The sequence below is a fragment of the Dasypus novemcinctus genome, chromosome 9, assembly GCF_030445035.2.
Source record: "Dasypus novemcinctus isolate mDasNov1 chromosome 9, mDasNov1.1.hap2, whole genome shotgun sequence".
NCBI classification, from domain to species: Eukaryota; Metazoa; Chordata; class Mammalia; order Cingulata; family Dasypodidae; genus Dasypus; species Dasypus novemcinctus.
Genome location: NC_080681.1, coordinates 62537935 through 62554095, shown reverse-complemented (window position 1 = coordinate 62554095; position 16161 = coordinate 62537935). Strand labels below are relative to the sequence as shown.

General features: G+C 36.9%; 1 protein-coding gene and 1 pseudogene across 1 annotated transcript in view; both read right to left on the bottom strand.

Annotated features, from left to right (window-relative positions):
• Positions 1 to 757: 757 nt before the first annotated feature.
• The window catches only part of C9H1orf141 (chromosome 9 C1orf141 homolog), a 62440-nt gene continuing 47036 nt past the window's right edge, over positions 758 to 16161 (bottom strand). Inside the window, exons 7-9 of the mRNA XM_058303375.1 lie at positions 11730 to 11808; positions 5362 to 5548; positions 758 to 1324 (exon numbers count right to left, since the gene is read on the bottom strand). Coding sequence (XP_058159358.1) covers positions 758 to 1324; positions 5362 to 5548; positions 11730 to 11808 — 833 coding nt within the window. The remainder of the gene's footprint in view (positions 1325 to 5361; positions 5549 to 11729; positions 11809 to 16161) is intronic.
• Positions 14291 to 16058, bottom strand: LOC139439614 (zinc finger protein 614 pseudogene; annotated as a pseudogene).

The following is a 16161-nucleotide window of genomic DNA, read 5'->3' as shown; positions in this document are numbered from 1 at the left end:
CTAAGTTGAATTCTGCCCTTATATGATTTGGGTTAATGAGCAATTGATGAGAAACAGTAGAATAGCAATGTAATAATATAATTTTAAAATTTCAATACTTTATAAGATTTATCATAAAATTATTTAACTTATTAAGGTTAAGTTATTCTTTTAAGTTATTTAGCAATTCAGAAAAAAAGTTAAAATTATACTTGGAAAAAGCATTTTATAGTAATGACGTTCTAACATCTAATAACAAAAAGTTGATCAAAATTTTACAAAGCCATTTTAATTGCATGGATTACTAATATAGTACTGTTTTCCAATGGCTATCCAAAATGTTGACATATAATTAACCTCACATGCATTAAATTTAAGGTACATTTGTCTTACAATTGTACCTTTTCAGTTACAGAGCAAGATTACTGATGTTGTTTGATGGCTTCCAATAGCAAATTTCTAGTCCGTCTATGCCATTCTTATTCCGGAGTCAGACTTTTCTGTAGGAATGCTGATGATTGAAGAATCTAATTGAGATAATAGAAATTCATAAACTAGTTTCTCAGGTTGATAATTAGTTCCTAATTCTATCCTAATCTTTACAAAATATTGGTTCTTGAACAGTCTGCTGTTGATTTTTAACTTCAATTTCTATGTTGTGCTTTCTTATACCATCCATTAAAACATTACTCTTTGGATAAGAAGTTTTTCTATCATCTTAAAACTTATTTGTTTCTTTTTTCTAAATATTTCTGATAGAAGATATTTGATTGGACTTTTAATTTTCACTTGATACGTTTAATAAATCATCCAGTGGTGTTACATTATTTAATTTATGCACTTCGAGTTTCTTTTTTAAAGGCTTTGAGCAACATTTGACAGTTGAGGCACTGGATTTGTATGTGTTCTTTGATTTCATGGTAGAAAACAATCGTTCAAATTTGCCAGTTTTAGCACTCAGTTCTCGAATAACAGTTTTATCAAGGAAACCCACCAAATTTTTTGTTAGGCTAGAAAAGGTCTGTGAGAAATTATAGAGTTTATTCCAAGATCTCTTTTCTAATGTCTGCTTACTAGCTTTCTTCTTTGGTTTATCCCCTACAAGTCTGTGTCCTACTTCAAATGGTATTCTTTGTAAATCTTTTCTTTTGGGATTGGAAGGAGTAAAGGAAGGAGTTAAAGATTTGAATATTGTACAGTTCTTTTCTAAAACAAAATTTGCTTTTCTATAGGAGTAAATATTTTCATTTTCCATAGGATGGGGATGAAGCCTCTTTTTGGATGTAAGTAGCATTTGTACGTATTGTGTATCATAGAAAACTATGGGATTTGTATCCTTCTGTTCCTGTGGATTAAAGAAAAGAATATTCAGTCTCCAGTCTATTGGAGCAAGAAAGCTACTTGCTTTTTTAAACATGAAAATAAAATTATTATAACATATTCTAAAATGACTACTATAAGTATTAAATATGAACAATAATGGTATCCAGATACACCAGAAAGATGTACATGTGTGGTGACAAACTTCTTGGACTTCTTATTATGTAGTGATGTTTCATATAAAATCTGAACTTTTGGCCTCCTTAAATATTTTTTGAGATAAAGTGGACTATATAAAATAAATACATTTCTTAAATGTTTGAAGTATTGTAACTGGAAAATAATTAGTAGGATGGAGCATTGTTCTGGAATTTCTTAGGCCTTTGTTTCTTAGAAATAAAAAGCATATCCAAAAAATAAATTGAGTCAAAGATCATAAGAGACATAAATGATTACAAGCCAAATTGAAAAATCTGGCTAGTCTACTTAATTTAAAAAATTAAAAATTCTCTCTATATCTGTTTTATTTATTATGTAACACTTAGCACAATGCTTACCACAGAAAAACATGCTTAATATATACTTGTGGGATCCTGGGGAGGACTAATGCCATCAAATAGAGAGAACTGTATCTCTCAAGAGAAAGGGTGGCTCCCAGGGCATTAGGGCAGTTGAGCAAGTCAGGCCCTGAACACTGTTGCAAGTATCTCTGGACGTGGCTCCTCGGGAAATGGAGATTGGCTGTCGCTGTGGGCCCCAAGGGGAGGGGAAAATGGATATTGAATGGATGGAACCAAGGTAAATGTGGGGGCAAGAGAGGATTTTTGCGAGAGTACACGAGGATGAATATAAAACATGTAATATTACACCAAAAACATACAGGGGACGACAGACTAATAATGTAAACCATAATGTAAAACATAGGATAACTAAAAAATTTAGAAAACTGTATATCCTAAAGTATGGACCACATTGTAAGCACAGATGTCACCTTGTTTGAAAGCTATTGTTTCGGAGTCTGTACATCAGTTTTGTAAATATGATATGAATAAGTTAAAAGATTATTGCTGTGGAAGGGAAAAGGTTTTATGGTGTATGTGTGGGAGTACTCTATATTGTATATATGAATTACTGTGATCTAAGACTCTTGTGAAGAGAAGCTCAATAATTAGGAAAAAAGAAAAGAAAAAGAAAGGATGTAGAAATTTTTCCAAATCAAAATGTACTCTAGATCTAACCTTTAAACTCATCTCTATATTCCATTTTACTAGTAAGGGAACCTGACATTATATTGGGATTCACTTTACAGGAAGTTTTGGATCACAGAGTGGTTCAACAATGACGGCGGAGGAATACTGATATGGGATGTTATTGACAGGCTATACATGGTTGACAGGGAGTTATACAGGGCATATGTCCAGGGTGCATGGTAATGTTTAGATATACTCATAGTGGAAACAATTAAAAACAACAGCTGGGGGGGGTACTGGATTCCTGGCTGGGGGTGCTCTGTCGTGGTCCCTAGGGGAGCAGCGGCAGTCCCCCAGGTGCAACGGTAAGAACCAGGAAGGAATGAGGGTTCAACAGTGGGCTCCTGATACTAATGACTATGCTTGTGAGCCTTTACGCCTGCAATAAGAACAAGGCCTAGAGCAGCATTGTGCCTGGGAGTTTCCTCCTGACAGCCTTCATGTTACTCAAATGTGGCCAGTCTCGAAGCCAAACTCAGCATGTAGATGCAGTGCATTCCCCCCAGTGTGGGACATGACACCTGGGGATGAGCCTCCCTGGCACTGAGGGATCTCTACAAATACCAGCTGAAGATGCAACTAGAAAATGACCTTGAATTAAAGGTTCAATGCGGATCAGCAGAATATCCCTGTCTACATATAATAACATGACTTTAAAATGCTGTTTGACCTGATGTGAGGGGGAAATGGAAAGGAGAAATGAGTTTATATGGCTACGAGTCTCTAAAAAAGAGTCTGGAGATTGTCAGAAGGATTGCCCTTATGCACACCTGAGCAGAGTCTCAGAGACAGATAAAGTAGATACAATCCCAGTTATTGGTTCTTTTGAGGGATAAAGAGACCCGAGGTTCTATGGTCATGGCAGATGGGGTTCACTGCCATGTCAGATGGCCCTTCTTTGGAGCTGGTGTTTCTGCGTGATGGAACTGGACCCAGATGGGATCTCTTTTCACAAGACTTTCATGATACTCTACTGGAATTGTAGTTGGTGTTGGGGTTTAAGATATATTTAGGGGATTTGAATCTCTGGACTGACAATATGATAGCCAGGCCCTGAGCCTCAACAGACTTCAGCTCCTACACTCTGATTTATTGGACTTACCCCACTCAGCTAACATGGAGTTGAAGAAGGTCAACCACCACACCATGGAGCCTAGAGTGCCTACAACTGAAAGCAGGAGGATTGCATCCAGTATCCATGTGGAATCTAAGCCCCCACTTGACATAGATGTGCAATGGACACAACCAATCCAATGTCCACAGAGAAAATGTGGCCTTGGTGTGGGAAGGGTGGCCATGGTGGCTGCTGGGTGCGGGGAATGGGAGGAAGAGATGAGATGGGGAGGCGTTTTCGGGACTTGGAGTTGTCCTGGGTGGTGCTTCACGGACAACTACGGGACATTGTAGATCCCCCCAGGGCCCACTGGATGGAACGTGGGAGAGTGTGGGCTATGATGTGGACCATTGACTATGGGGTGCAGCGATGCCCAGAGATGTACTTACCAGGTGCAATGGATGTGTCATGATGACGGGAGAGCGTGTTGCTGTGGGGGGAGTGGGGGATGGGGGTGGTGGGGTTGAATGGGACCTCATGTTTTTAATGTAATATTTTTTAAAAAAATGAATTAAATAAAAAAATAAAAAATATATATATATACTTGTGGGAAAATAGATGGATTTAAAAATCAACCATCTTTATCACAGTAATAAAATCTATGCATATGAGCTACATATTAAGCTTTTCCTTCCTTTCCATTATTAGGCCAAAAAATTTCACTTCAAATAAACGGATCAAAAATGTGTATTTTAAGTATTTAGTTAGCAAATTTTAAGTCAATGATTGCTACTTTTCCTTTAAAAACATATGAAATAGGAGATTAGTGCTATTTAATTGTATATTAATGCACATAGTGTGAAAGATATACCAATGCCTATGATTATTGAAATGAACACTACAAAGATTTAATTTTGCAGTTTGCTGGTGATACCAGTAATGCTTATAAAGCCAATCAATAGTAGAGGTTTCTCATATTTTTGATCTGTCCAACACCTTAGGAAATTTTCTACCTTACAAGTCTATGTACCTTTAAGTAGAGGTAGAAACTAGCCTTCTCAGCCTCCCTGGAATTTAGGCATAGGCTTTTGTCTTAAACAATGCCAATCAGATACACCTATGAAAGGCTCCAGTTAAGAAAAAAGTAAGCACTGTGACAAAGGAGGCATTATGAAAAAGGAGGCATTGTGAAAACTATTTTAGTGAGGGTGGTGGAAGATATATCCAGCTCTGAAAGGCAGTCTTAGCAATAGTGTTCCTTGCCTACCACCATTTATAAACTGTTACCTATGACAATAGCGTGATCTCCGGTTTGGAGGCTATTCCTGACTGAATAGCCTTCAAGACAGATTCTCCCTCTAACCTTTTTAGAGACTCTCTGAATTATCAAATAGCCTTTAATAAATGTATTCTCTGGTTGAAATGGCTAAAATAGATTGTTAGCATAGCAAACACATAATCCAGTCATTTAAAAAATTATCATTTTGATTTTATATTTCTTTTATAATCAAGAAAATTTGATAAAGCCTTCTTTATAAAGAAAAACACAAAATTTCTAACTGATACAAAGGAATCCCTAATTATGAGATGGTGGTTCTAAATGAGCATTAAGAATTTAAGTATAATTGTCACATTGGAATGTGAAACCAAGAGGTAAGAAAGATTTGTCAAACACTATAATCACTAGGAAATATGGAAGCTTTCTACAAGTAGTATTAATGGATGTATTTCTTAAATAGTAGTAGATATTTTTATTACCACGTCAGAAATTTCTGTATCTGGTTGATTAACGTTGATTATCTTGGCATTTGGCCTTTTCAGTTCATCCTCAAAGCACAAAGGAAGCAAGTTTCTCTCTTTTACTGAGCAATACTCATTTAACTGATCATTTCTGATTAACTTATTTTCTTTTCTACTAAAATTATTCATTTTTGGAGGAGAGTTTCTGAAAATAAACACAAGTTCAGCACATACATTTATGGGACTAATTTCAGCTTATCTCTTCTTGCCTGCCTAAGCCCTAGCAGTCACTGTGTACACCTGCTGCTACCCCTCCAGCATAGATTTTCAACCTAAGAAGACCATCCCTTCCTACCTGTTTTGTGCAGAAAAATGGCAAAAGCAGGTGTGGGACCAAGACATATGTATGCAAGCATATGTATGCCTCTTTAGCTTTTGAGTGGGGAGAAAGTACATTACATAGATTGAAGATAGTGAAGTATTTGCCACATCCTTTGTTGGGATACTGGGAGAAAACTGCTTTGCAGGCTGTCCTTGCCAGCAGAGGGTGGTCCCAGTTAAGAGAATGGAATAGTGTGGTCAGGCAGAGAAAGGATATAATTTTCATTCCAGATCTCCCTTGGTTCACATGTGGCAGCGATGCTGAGTTAAGGGTGGCCAAGGAGTTTGCCATTGTAGGGATGAGGTAACCCACAGCAAAATCTTGGAGTCAGTGAGGTATGGACAGCCTAGGCCATAACTCAGATAAAGGACAGATAAAGGGCATGATAGAAATACAGAGGGTTCTGTCATCCCAGGGAGAGTTGAGAGTGGATGTTATCCATGTTCAGAGAGAACAGACAATAAGTTAATTAACTACAGATGGCAGCAGCTCTAGAAAGCCTAAGGAAGGGATCTTTGGCTGCCAATCCCTGGAGACAATACCTGAGCATTGACCAAGATCATTTTACAAGCCCCTTTTCTCTCAATGTCACAAAGTCTGGTGAGCATATTACCCATATTCTCAGATACCATCTTGGGAAGAAACAGAAGGATTGAATCAAATCTAAAGAGACTCTATAATATTGCTTCTGACAATGTTTAAAACACACTTTGAGGAAATTGTGGGAAGATGATGGAGTAGGGAGTTCCAGGAGTTAATCCTTCCACCAGAACAACTCTTTAATAGGCATGAACGATCTGAAACAACTATTTTGAAGCTCTAGAGGCCAGAAAAACTCTGCGCAGCATCCAGGGAAGAGCAGGATAAAGAGGCTGATAACTAATGGTAAAAAACAATAAGCTGCTCTCTCTGTGCAGTGGCTACCAGTGCCCATTCCTCACTCTTGTGGCAGGCCACCATGGGGTCCAGCCCCCTGGCTAGCTCATTGGTGACAGAAAGGGACATAAAAAAACCCACTTGCCCAAGATAGGGATGGGCAAAGCCGATCACTGATTGTGACTTTTGATTAGCAACTTTGGCTGCTGGGGTCTTGGCTCCGAGGGTGGCCATTACTTCAACCCACCCCAGACAAAGGCCATAGCAGAGACTTAAAGACACTGTTCTTCCACAGAGGTAGGGGGACTGTTAGTTGAAGGGCTGCATTCCTGGGCAGGTCAAAAAAGCTCAGCTTTGGGGAGCTGTGGAAGAAGCTCTTGGTGCCCTTCCTGATCCTCCTCCCCAGGGCACGTTGGAGCCAGCCTGAACCCTTTCATAGGTGCCTGGTCCTGTTCTCCTAGGAAAGACTGACTTGGTAAAGTCTTCTCCAGTGTGCCACTTTTCCCAGAATTTGTCCTCTAGGCAAAAGCAGTTTGAGGAAATTAAATAGTTTAAGAAACTGGTAGAGGCAGATTGCCTGGGGCAAAGACTTGCCAGCTTCAAATACCCAGAAGGAGATTTGTCTCCAGGGAAACAGAGGAAACAACCAAACTCCTGTAAAGAGGGGAACTCCAAAACAACTAGCAAGCAAAAGCTCAGGACAAGACAGAGGCCCAGAAAGATGGAAAATCTTACATACTGCATTTGCCTAGGGCAAACCTTCCTGTTAGGAGGGCTGAAGCTCCAGAAAAGCTCTGTCTTATTACCAGCTGATTACAAAATTGAGAAACTGACATCTCAGGGAATAAATCTCAGAGTTAACATTTTAAAATATTAAAATGTACAGGGTGCAAAAAGCACACAACACAAAGATAGAGGAAATGATGGCCTATCCAAAGGAAAAGGATAAAAATCCAGAAAACACCAATGAAGAAGACCAGAATGTGGACATATCATTTAAAAAATGATCTTAAAGATACCCAAGGAGATGAAGGAAAATACATATAAAGAACTAAGGGGTATCAGGAAAACAATGAATGAGCAATATGAGAATATTAGTAAAGGTATAGAAATTTTTAAAAGAAACCATACAGAATTACTGGAGTTGTAGAGCACAACAATTGAAATGAAAAATTCCCTAGATGGTTTCCTCAGCCTATTGGAGCTGGCAGAAGAAAGAATCAATGAACTCAAAGACCAGACACTTGAAATGAGTCAGGCTGAGCAGCAGAAAGAAAAAAGAATTATAAAATGTGAAAATAGCCTAGGAAACTTCTGGGGTAAATTCAAGATTACTAATATATGCATATGTGAGTCCCAGAAGGAAAAGAAAGATAGAAAGGGGCAGAAGGAATTTTCAAAGAAATAATGACAGAGAACTTCCCAAACTTAGCAAAAGACATGAATATGCACAGCCAAGGACCCCAGAGAACACCAACAGGATAAACATGAAGAAAATACACACCATCATATATTGATCATATTATTGAATACAAAGGACAAAGAGAAAATTCTGAAAAATGCAAGAGAAAGACAATTTATTATGTGCAAGGGAGTCCCGATTAGTTTAAGTCCTGGCTGATTTCTCATCACAAACTTTAGAGAAAAGAAGGTAGTGGGTTGAAATACTTAAAGTGCAGAAAGAAAACAAAATTGCCAACCAAGAATTTTATATCTGGTAAGACATTCCCTCCAAAATGAGGGAGAGATTAAGAAATTCCCAGATACAAAAAAAATTTTTTTTAAGTTGAGGGATTTTATCACCACTAAACCTGTCAAGGGAATTCTTTAGACTAAAAGGAAAGGACATTAGACAGTGGTTCAAAGTGGCATAAAGAAATTACAACTTCTGGTAAGGATTACCATTAGGGTAATTGTAAAAATGCAAGTTTTATTGTCATATATTGTTTAGTATGTAATTCCTCTTCTTACTTCCTACAGGTGCTAAAATGCAAATGTATAAAAAGTAACAATAAATCTATGGTTTTGGACATACAATACATAAATATATGTGTTAACAAGTACCAAATAAAAAGGTGGGGGAACAAAGGGGTATAGGAAAAGTATATATTCATGCTATTTAAGTCAAGTTGGTATCAAACCAAATACAATTGTTATTTTATAGGATGTTAAGTTTTAACCTTATGATAACCACAAGGAAAACAGATGAAAAATATATCCAGATAGAAGAGAGAGCATTCAATATGGTTGAATACAAAAAATCAAATAAATATAAAAGTTGGCATTAACAGAAGAATTGAGGGACAAAAAAGATATAAGACTTGCAAAGACAAAATAATAAAATGACAGAAGAAAGTCCTGCATTATCAAAAATCAAAAGGCAGAGACTGGCAGAATGGATAAAAAAGTGTGACTCAATTATTTGCTGTCTGAAAGAGATTCACCTTAAATTCAGAGATAAAAGTAGAAGGATGGAAAAAAATATATACCAGGTAAGCAATAACCAAAAGAAAGCTGGGGTAGCTATGCTATAGCAGATAAAATAGACTTGAAGTAAAAAAAAAAAGCCAACCCTTGGTCTAGCTGTGTGGTATTCTGTTGTACAGATATACCATAAAAAAAAAAAGTTATGAGGGTCAAAGATGTTCATCACATACTGCCAAAGGGACAATTCAACAAGAAGATGTAACAATTATAAATATATGCACTTAGCAGAGTCCCAAAATATATAAAGCAAATATTAACAGATTTGAAAGGAGAAATGGACTGTTCCACATTACTAGAAAGAGATCTGACTTTAATGCAGCACTTTTGATTATGGATAGATCAATAAAGAAATACAAGACTTGGATGATACTCTCAACCAACTAGATCTAACAGACGTATGTAGAACACTTCATCCAACAAAAACAGAATACACATTCTTCTCAAGTGCACATGGATTATTCTCCAGGATAGATCACATGTTAGGTCACAGAACATACCTCAATCTATTAAAAAATATTAAAATCATACAATGTCTATTCTCTGACCACAATGGGATGAAGCTCGAAATCAGTAAGAGGGAGAAATGGAAAAGTTATAAATATGTGGAAATTAAACAACATACTCTTAAACAACCAGTGGGTTAAACAGAAAATCACAAGTGGAATTATAGACAATAGAATCAAATTGCAAGCTCAGAAATCAGCCCTCATGTCTATGATTATCTGATTTTTGACAAGGGGGCAAGGACCACTCAATTGGGAAATAACAGTTTCTTCAGTAAATGGTGCCAGAAAAAACTGAATCTCCATTTGAAGAAAGAAAGAAAGAGAAGGAAGGAAGCAGGGAGGGAAGAATAAGAAGGACAACCCCTACCTCACACTTTATAGAAAAATCTACTCAAAATGGATTAAAGATCTAAATATAGACAGAACTATCAAACACCTAGAAGAAAACATAGGGAAGCATCTTCAGGGCGTTATGTTAGGCAATAGCTTCTTAGACATTAGAGCAAAAGCTGAAATAATAAAAGGAAAAATAGATAAATGGAACATCATCAAAATTAAACATTTTTGTACCTCAAAATATCGGTCATGAAAGTAAAATGACAACCTACACATTGGGAGAAAATATTTGCAAACCACCTACCTGATAATATCCAAAATATATAAAGAAAGCCTTCAACTTATCAACAAAAAGACAACCCAATTAAAAAATGGAAAAAGCCTTGAATAGACACTCTTCAAAGAAGATATACAAATGGCCAGGGAGCACATCAAAAGATGCTCAAAATCATTAGCCATCAGGAAAATGCAAGTCAAAATCAAAATGTGATAGCATTTCACACTGATTAGAATGGCTGCTATTTTTAAAAAAAGTAAAATAACAATTGTAGGAGAATTTGTGGAGAAATATGAACATTCATTGTTGGTAGCAATGTAAAATGATGCAGCCTCTGTGAAAGACAGTTTAGCAGTTCTTCAGAAATCTAAGTATAGAGCTACCATATGACCTGGGATTCCCACTACTATACTAGATATTTACCCAAAAGGATTAAAAGTAGGGCTCAAACAGATATTTGTACACCAATGTTCATAATGTCATTATTCACAAATGACAAAAGATGTAAGCAACCCAAGTGTTCATTAACCGAGGAATGGATAAATATATACACAATGGAATATTATTTAGCCATAAAAAAGAAAGAAGTCCTGAGACATGCAACAACATGGATGAACCTTGAAGACACCATGTTCAGTGAAATAAATCACAAAAGGACACAAAAGGACAAGTAGTGTATGATCTCACTCATTTTTAAATACTTAGAATAACCAAACTGGTGGAGTCAGAATCTAGAATATAGGTTTCCAGAGTACAGGGTGGGGACAGGAATGGGAAATTAAGACTTGAAATGTACAGGGTTCCTATTTGGCATGATGGAAATGATTTGGTAATGGATGGTGATGATGGTAGCACAGCATTTTGAATGTAATTAACAACACTGAAATATACATCTGAATGTGATTAAAAGGGGAAATGTTAGCTTGTGAATATGCTAATAGAACAAAAATATTTTTTAAAATCCATAGAACTGCACGCTATCATCAATTGTAACAAATGTTCTGCACCAATGCAAGGTGTTAATAATAGGGTGTTATATGGGAATCCTCAATTTTATGCATGATTGTTCTATAAACCCACAATTTCTCCAATAAATTTTTTTTTAAAAAAAGAGATGCAAATAAAAGCAAAAAACACTGGCTCATTGTGATCTTTTCTCATTACACTGCGGTTGAGGAGCTCATGAGAAAGATCAGAACTTTCTGTAGAAATAAGTAACCTACTGCTTTCACATTTATATAGTAGTGTGACTAAATATGTGTTCCTACTTCAAAAACACATGTTTTTTTTCCCTCTTCACTCATTTTTCCATGTCTTTCTCTCCATCTGACTGTGGACTTGCAGCAGAAACAGCATGTGTTCAAGGTCTAGATGTGCTGTCAACTAGCTTGCACCAACCATAGGATTGTAATATGGGACTAAATGGTAATAATGAGCCAGAATAGATTCATTTTTGTCTACTAGAAAATAAGAGACAGAGCTCATCCTATTGGAAACATCATTGAACAGAATAAAACATTACCTTTCATTTACATAATCTTCTTTTAAATTGCCAACAGAGTCAAATGATTTCCTAGGATATTTTTCAGTTTGAGCTGAAACTATAAAAGATTTTTATAAAACAGACACAGATATTATAGAATTTAGAAAATATCATATAAAACATTCTACAATTAAAAATAACATATGGGAAGCACCTTGTATAATGTCTGATCTGTAATAAATAGTAACAAGTGAACAAGACTGAACTGAAAAAGACTGAGGTCAAGGTTTTAATGTTCAGCTAAGAGAGATCAAACATAAAACTAGTTTTGGAGATTTTTTTGTGAAAGAAAGGCATTCCAGAATATTCTAATCTTTCTAATATGTGAAGTCATTATTAACTAGTAGGAAGCCTCTGATGATTAACTACTGTTGGTATACAGGGAGGTCAGTTAGCAGATGTCAAACAGATCTTGCCACCAGGCATGAAAGTGTCCAGGGTTGAATATTGCATATATGCCTGGTGGCCACTCTAGCATTTTTCTACTTTCTTAAAAGTCTTCCCAGACACACATGATATTAACAAGAAATTTAGTGTTTTTCTTTTCCTCCGGTGGTTTTTTAGTATTTGTTTAGTGTGGAACTTCTCAATTTTTCCATGGAAATGTTTCAATAATTATTATTTGCATAACACAATGGGATAAACACTTAAATCTACTTGTAGCTAGGCTATCACAGGGCCCACCCCGTGACTAAAGGATTAATATTTCGGTACTTCTGTAGCCTCTTCCATAAACATCGGGTTACCACATATTATTAATTTAATCATATCTTCCAAAAAGACATGTTCATGTCTGAACCCTCAGTCTTGTGACTGTAAACCCATTTCTAAATAGGATCTTTGAAGATGCAATTAGTTGAGATGAGGCCACACTGAATCTGGGTGGGTCTTAATCCAATATTACTGGAATTCTTATAAGCAGAGGAATTTTGGTCACAGTCAGTGGGAGACAGCAAGGATTAAGATGGCCATGTGATGGCAGCAGCAACCACCATGAAGATGCTACCGACTTCAAAGTTAGTGTGGCCTTAGCAACACCTTGATTTTAGACTTCTAGCCTCCCAAACGGCGAGAAAATAAATTCTGTTGATAAAGTCAACTAGTCTGTAGTACTTTGTTACAGCAGCCCATAGTATACTGTCTTTTTTTATGTTAATCTTCTCATATTTATTAAACTATCTATGATACATTGGAATGTTACACAGTCACTTAAAAATATGCTCAAATTGACTCTCTCTGAATGGGGACACAAAATTGCAGAACATTAATTGCTTCTAGGGAGGGAAACCCAGTGACAGGAGACAGGTGGGAGGGAGCTTTCACTTTGTTCAAATGAATGTATCATCTAGATTAGGTGTTAGCAAACTATGATCTGCAGGTAGAATCTGGTCTACTGCCTATTCAGAGTTATATTGCAACACTGCCATGCTCATTCACTTACATATTGACTTTCACACTACAATGGCAGAACTGAGTCATTGGACAGAGACCACGTGACCCACAAAGCCTGAAATATTCATTATCTGACCCTATATAGAAAAATTGTGCCAACCTCAATTAGAGGGAGGAGCTATTCAATAAACAGCAAACCAACCAACAAATAATGTAAAATAATTTCAACTACTTGTAAGTCTCTTAGGGAAGAGTAGATAGCTTGTTTACTAGTGTGGCTATAAGAAGTGTCTCTCAAGAGGGGACATTTAAACTGAAATCTGGGTAATGAGGAGGAGGCAGCCAGATGAAGAGCTGGGGACCATTCTACTAGACAGAAAAATCAGCAGGTATAAAGGTCTCAGTGTGAAACAAGCTTGGAATACAGAAGAAACACAAAGTCCAGTGATGCTGGAGTGTAGTGAATGAGGTGGAGAGTAATGTAAGATGAAATGAGATGGCTAGCAGGGGCTAAACCATCCTGGGCTGAATAAGCTATGGTGAAGAGTTAAGATAGTATTTGGCTACAATGAGACCCTTTGGAGAGTTTTAACCAGAGTTATAACAGTTCAATTATACTTTAGAAAGATCAGAGCTACACCCTCAGAGCTTGATACTCTGTGGGGGAAAGGGAAGAACATCGGTGCAAAAATAGAGATAGAATAATCAATTAAGAGGCTGTTGCTGTAGTCAAAGCACAAGTCAGTGATGCTCGCTGATAATAAAGCCTATCTTCCCATAGAAGGCTTTGCTAGTCTCTGCTTTTATTGGATTTGTCACCAAATACACTTTTTAGATCTGTAATGGACTAGTAAATTTTGCTCAAGGAATTTCCACATTGAACATATCAGAGCTTTTTCCTATATGCTTTTGTTGACAGAAAATGTGAGGTAATGATCATTAAAGGCACTACCACATTCAACTGCATTCAGAAGGTTTCTCTCCTGGGCAAATTCTTTTAATATTCCTGAGGGTGCCCATCTGACTTCAGGCAGTCCCATAGTGAGTACATTCCAATCTGCTAGAAACCCACTTATGTTTAATGAAGTCTGAGTTACTGCAGAGACATTTCCACAGTTACCATATTAAGGGGATTTTTCTTCTGCATGTCATTTGTATGTAATAAGCTGTGATTCTGTTAAAGGAACTTCCACCTTGACTGAATCTACATATTTCTCGTGTATGCATTCTCATGTTTAACAAACATTCTCATGTTTGATAAGTGGAAGAAACCTTTCTCACAGTCACTGTATCCATAGTCTTTCTCCTTTATGAGTTCTTTAATGTACATTGAGTACTGACTTGGTGGTGAAGACTTTCCCATATTCACTGCATTTGTAGGGTTTCTCTCCTGTGTGAATGCTGTGATGAATAATGAGACCATAGTTGTGCAAATAGGACTTTCCACACTAGGTACATACAAAGGGAGTTTTTCCTGTATGATATCTCTCATGTTGTATGAGGCATAGCTTCTGGCTGAAAGCTTTACCACAATCACTGCATTCATAGGGCTTCTCTCCAGTATGAGTTTATTGATGTATAACAAGAGTATGCTTTGTGGTAAGGCTTTTCACATTTGCTGCATATATATAAGATTTCTCCCCTATATGAGTTTGCTGATAAGTATGCTCTTCACAGTGAACCCATTTCCACATTCATTGCATATATAAGATTTTTCCCCCATATAAGATCACTTTGTACAATGAGATTGCTCTTCATGGTGAAGTCTTTACCACATTCATCGCAGATATAGGGTTTCCCTCCCGTGTGAGTTCGCCGATGTACAAGATAACACTTCATGGTGAAACCTTTCCCTCATTCACTGCAAACATAGGATTTCTCACCTATATGAGTTTGCTGATGTACAAGATTGCTCTTCACAGTGAAGCCTTTTCCACATTCAATGCCCAAAGAAGGTTTCTGTCCACTACGAGTCTGCTGATGTGCAATCAGATAGCATTTCATCATGAAGCCTTTTCCACATTCATTGCATATATAGGGTTTCTCTTCCATGTGGGCTTGCTGCTGTAGGAGGAGATTGCCTTTCACAGTGAAGCCTATTCCATATTCACGGAAACTCTGGGTTTCTCCCCTGTATGAGATTTCTGTTGTTTAGTGAACATGAAATTTCTAGGGTAGGCTTTCCCACATTGATCACATCCATAGGGTTTCTCATCTGTATGAATGTTCTGATAGGAAATGAACCAAGACTTCTTTGTGAAGTCTTTCCCACATTCATTCAACACATGCCTAGAGCCTATCTATTTTGTGAGTTAGCTGAGGTTTAAAGACTTGGGACTTAGTGCTGGTGCATTTTGTACTTTCAGGGGATGTAATTTTAGTATGAAATTGTTCATGCTTACCATGTAGAAAGATTTTCCTATTTCCATTAACCTCAGGAGGGTTCTTTATTTCATATCTTCTTTTCTGACTGACTAAGCTTATATTTGATTTTAAAGTTTTTGTATATAAGTCAAACATGGTGATTTTGCTTTTTGGGAAAAAAGAGTTTTGCTCAGATGCACCATGTTTGTAAATGTATTGTCATGGCATTGTTCCATTCTCTTCAGAAATCTTTGGTTTTCAGAGTGCTCTTGTAGATGACTGTCAACTGTCCTGATTTCTGGACAGGTTCTACTATGGATTTCATCTTCTATTAATATTATCCAAGGTTTCTTTCCTTGTTCCAACTTGGAGAATGTATTTGTTTTGCTAGTGTGATACCCCATTTATATTAGGTTGTTATAATTCTCCAACATCCCATCTCAGTACAGGTTCTTCTGAGCAGGAGCCAGAAGTTGCCACTCCTCCCAAGTGAGCTCCACAGCCACATCTTCCAATATCAGCAATTCCTGGACCTTGATCATTTTCTGCTGAGATCAGGTGAATAACATGGATTCTGTGTCTTTTGTGTCTTCTGCATCTGTCATGAATTTTTTATGGTTAGATATCTTGGTGTTCAGTTAAAATAGTCACAGAA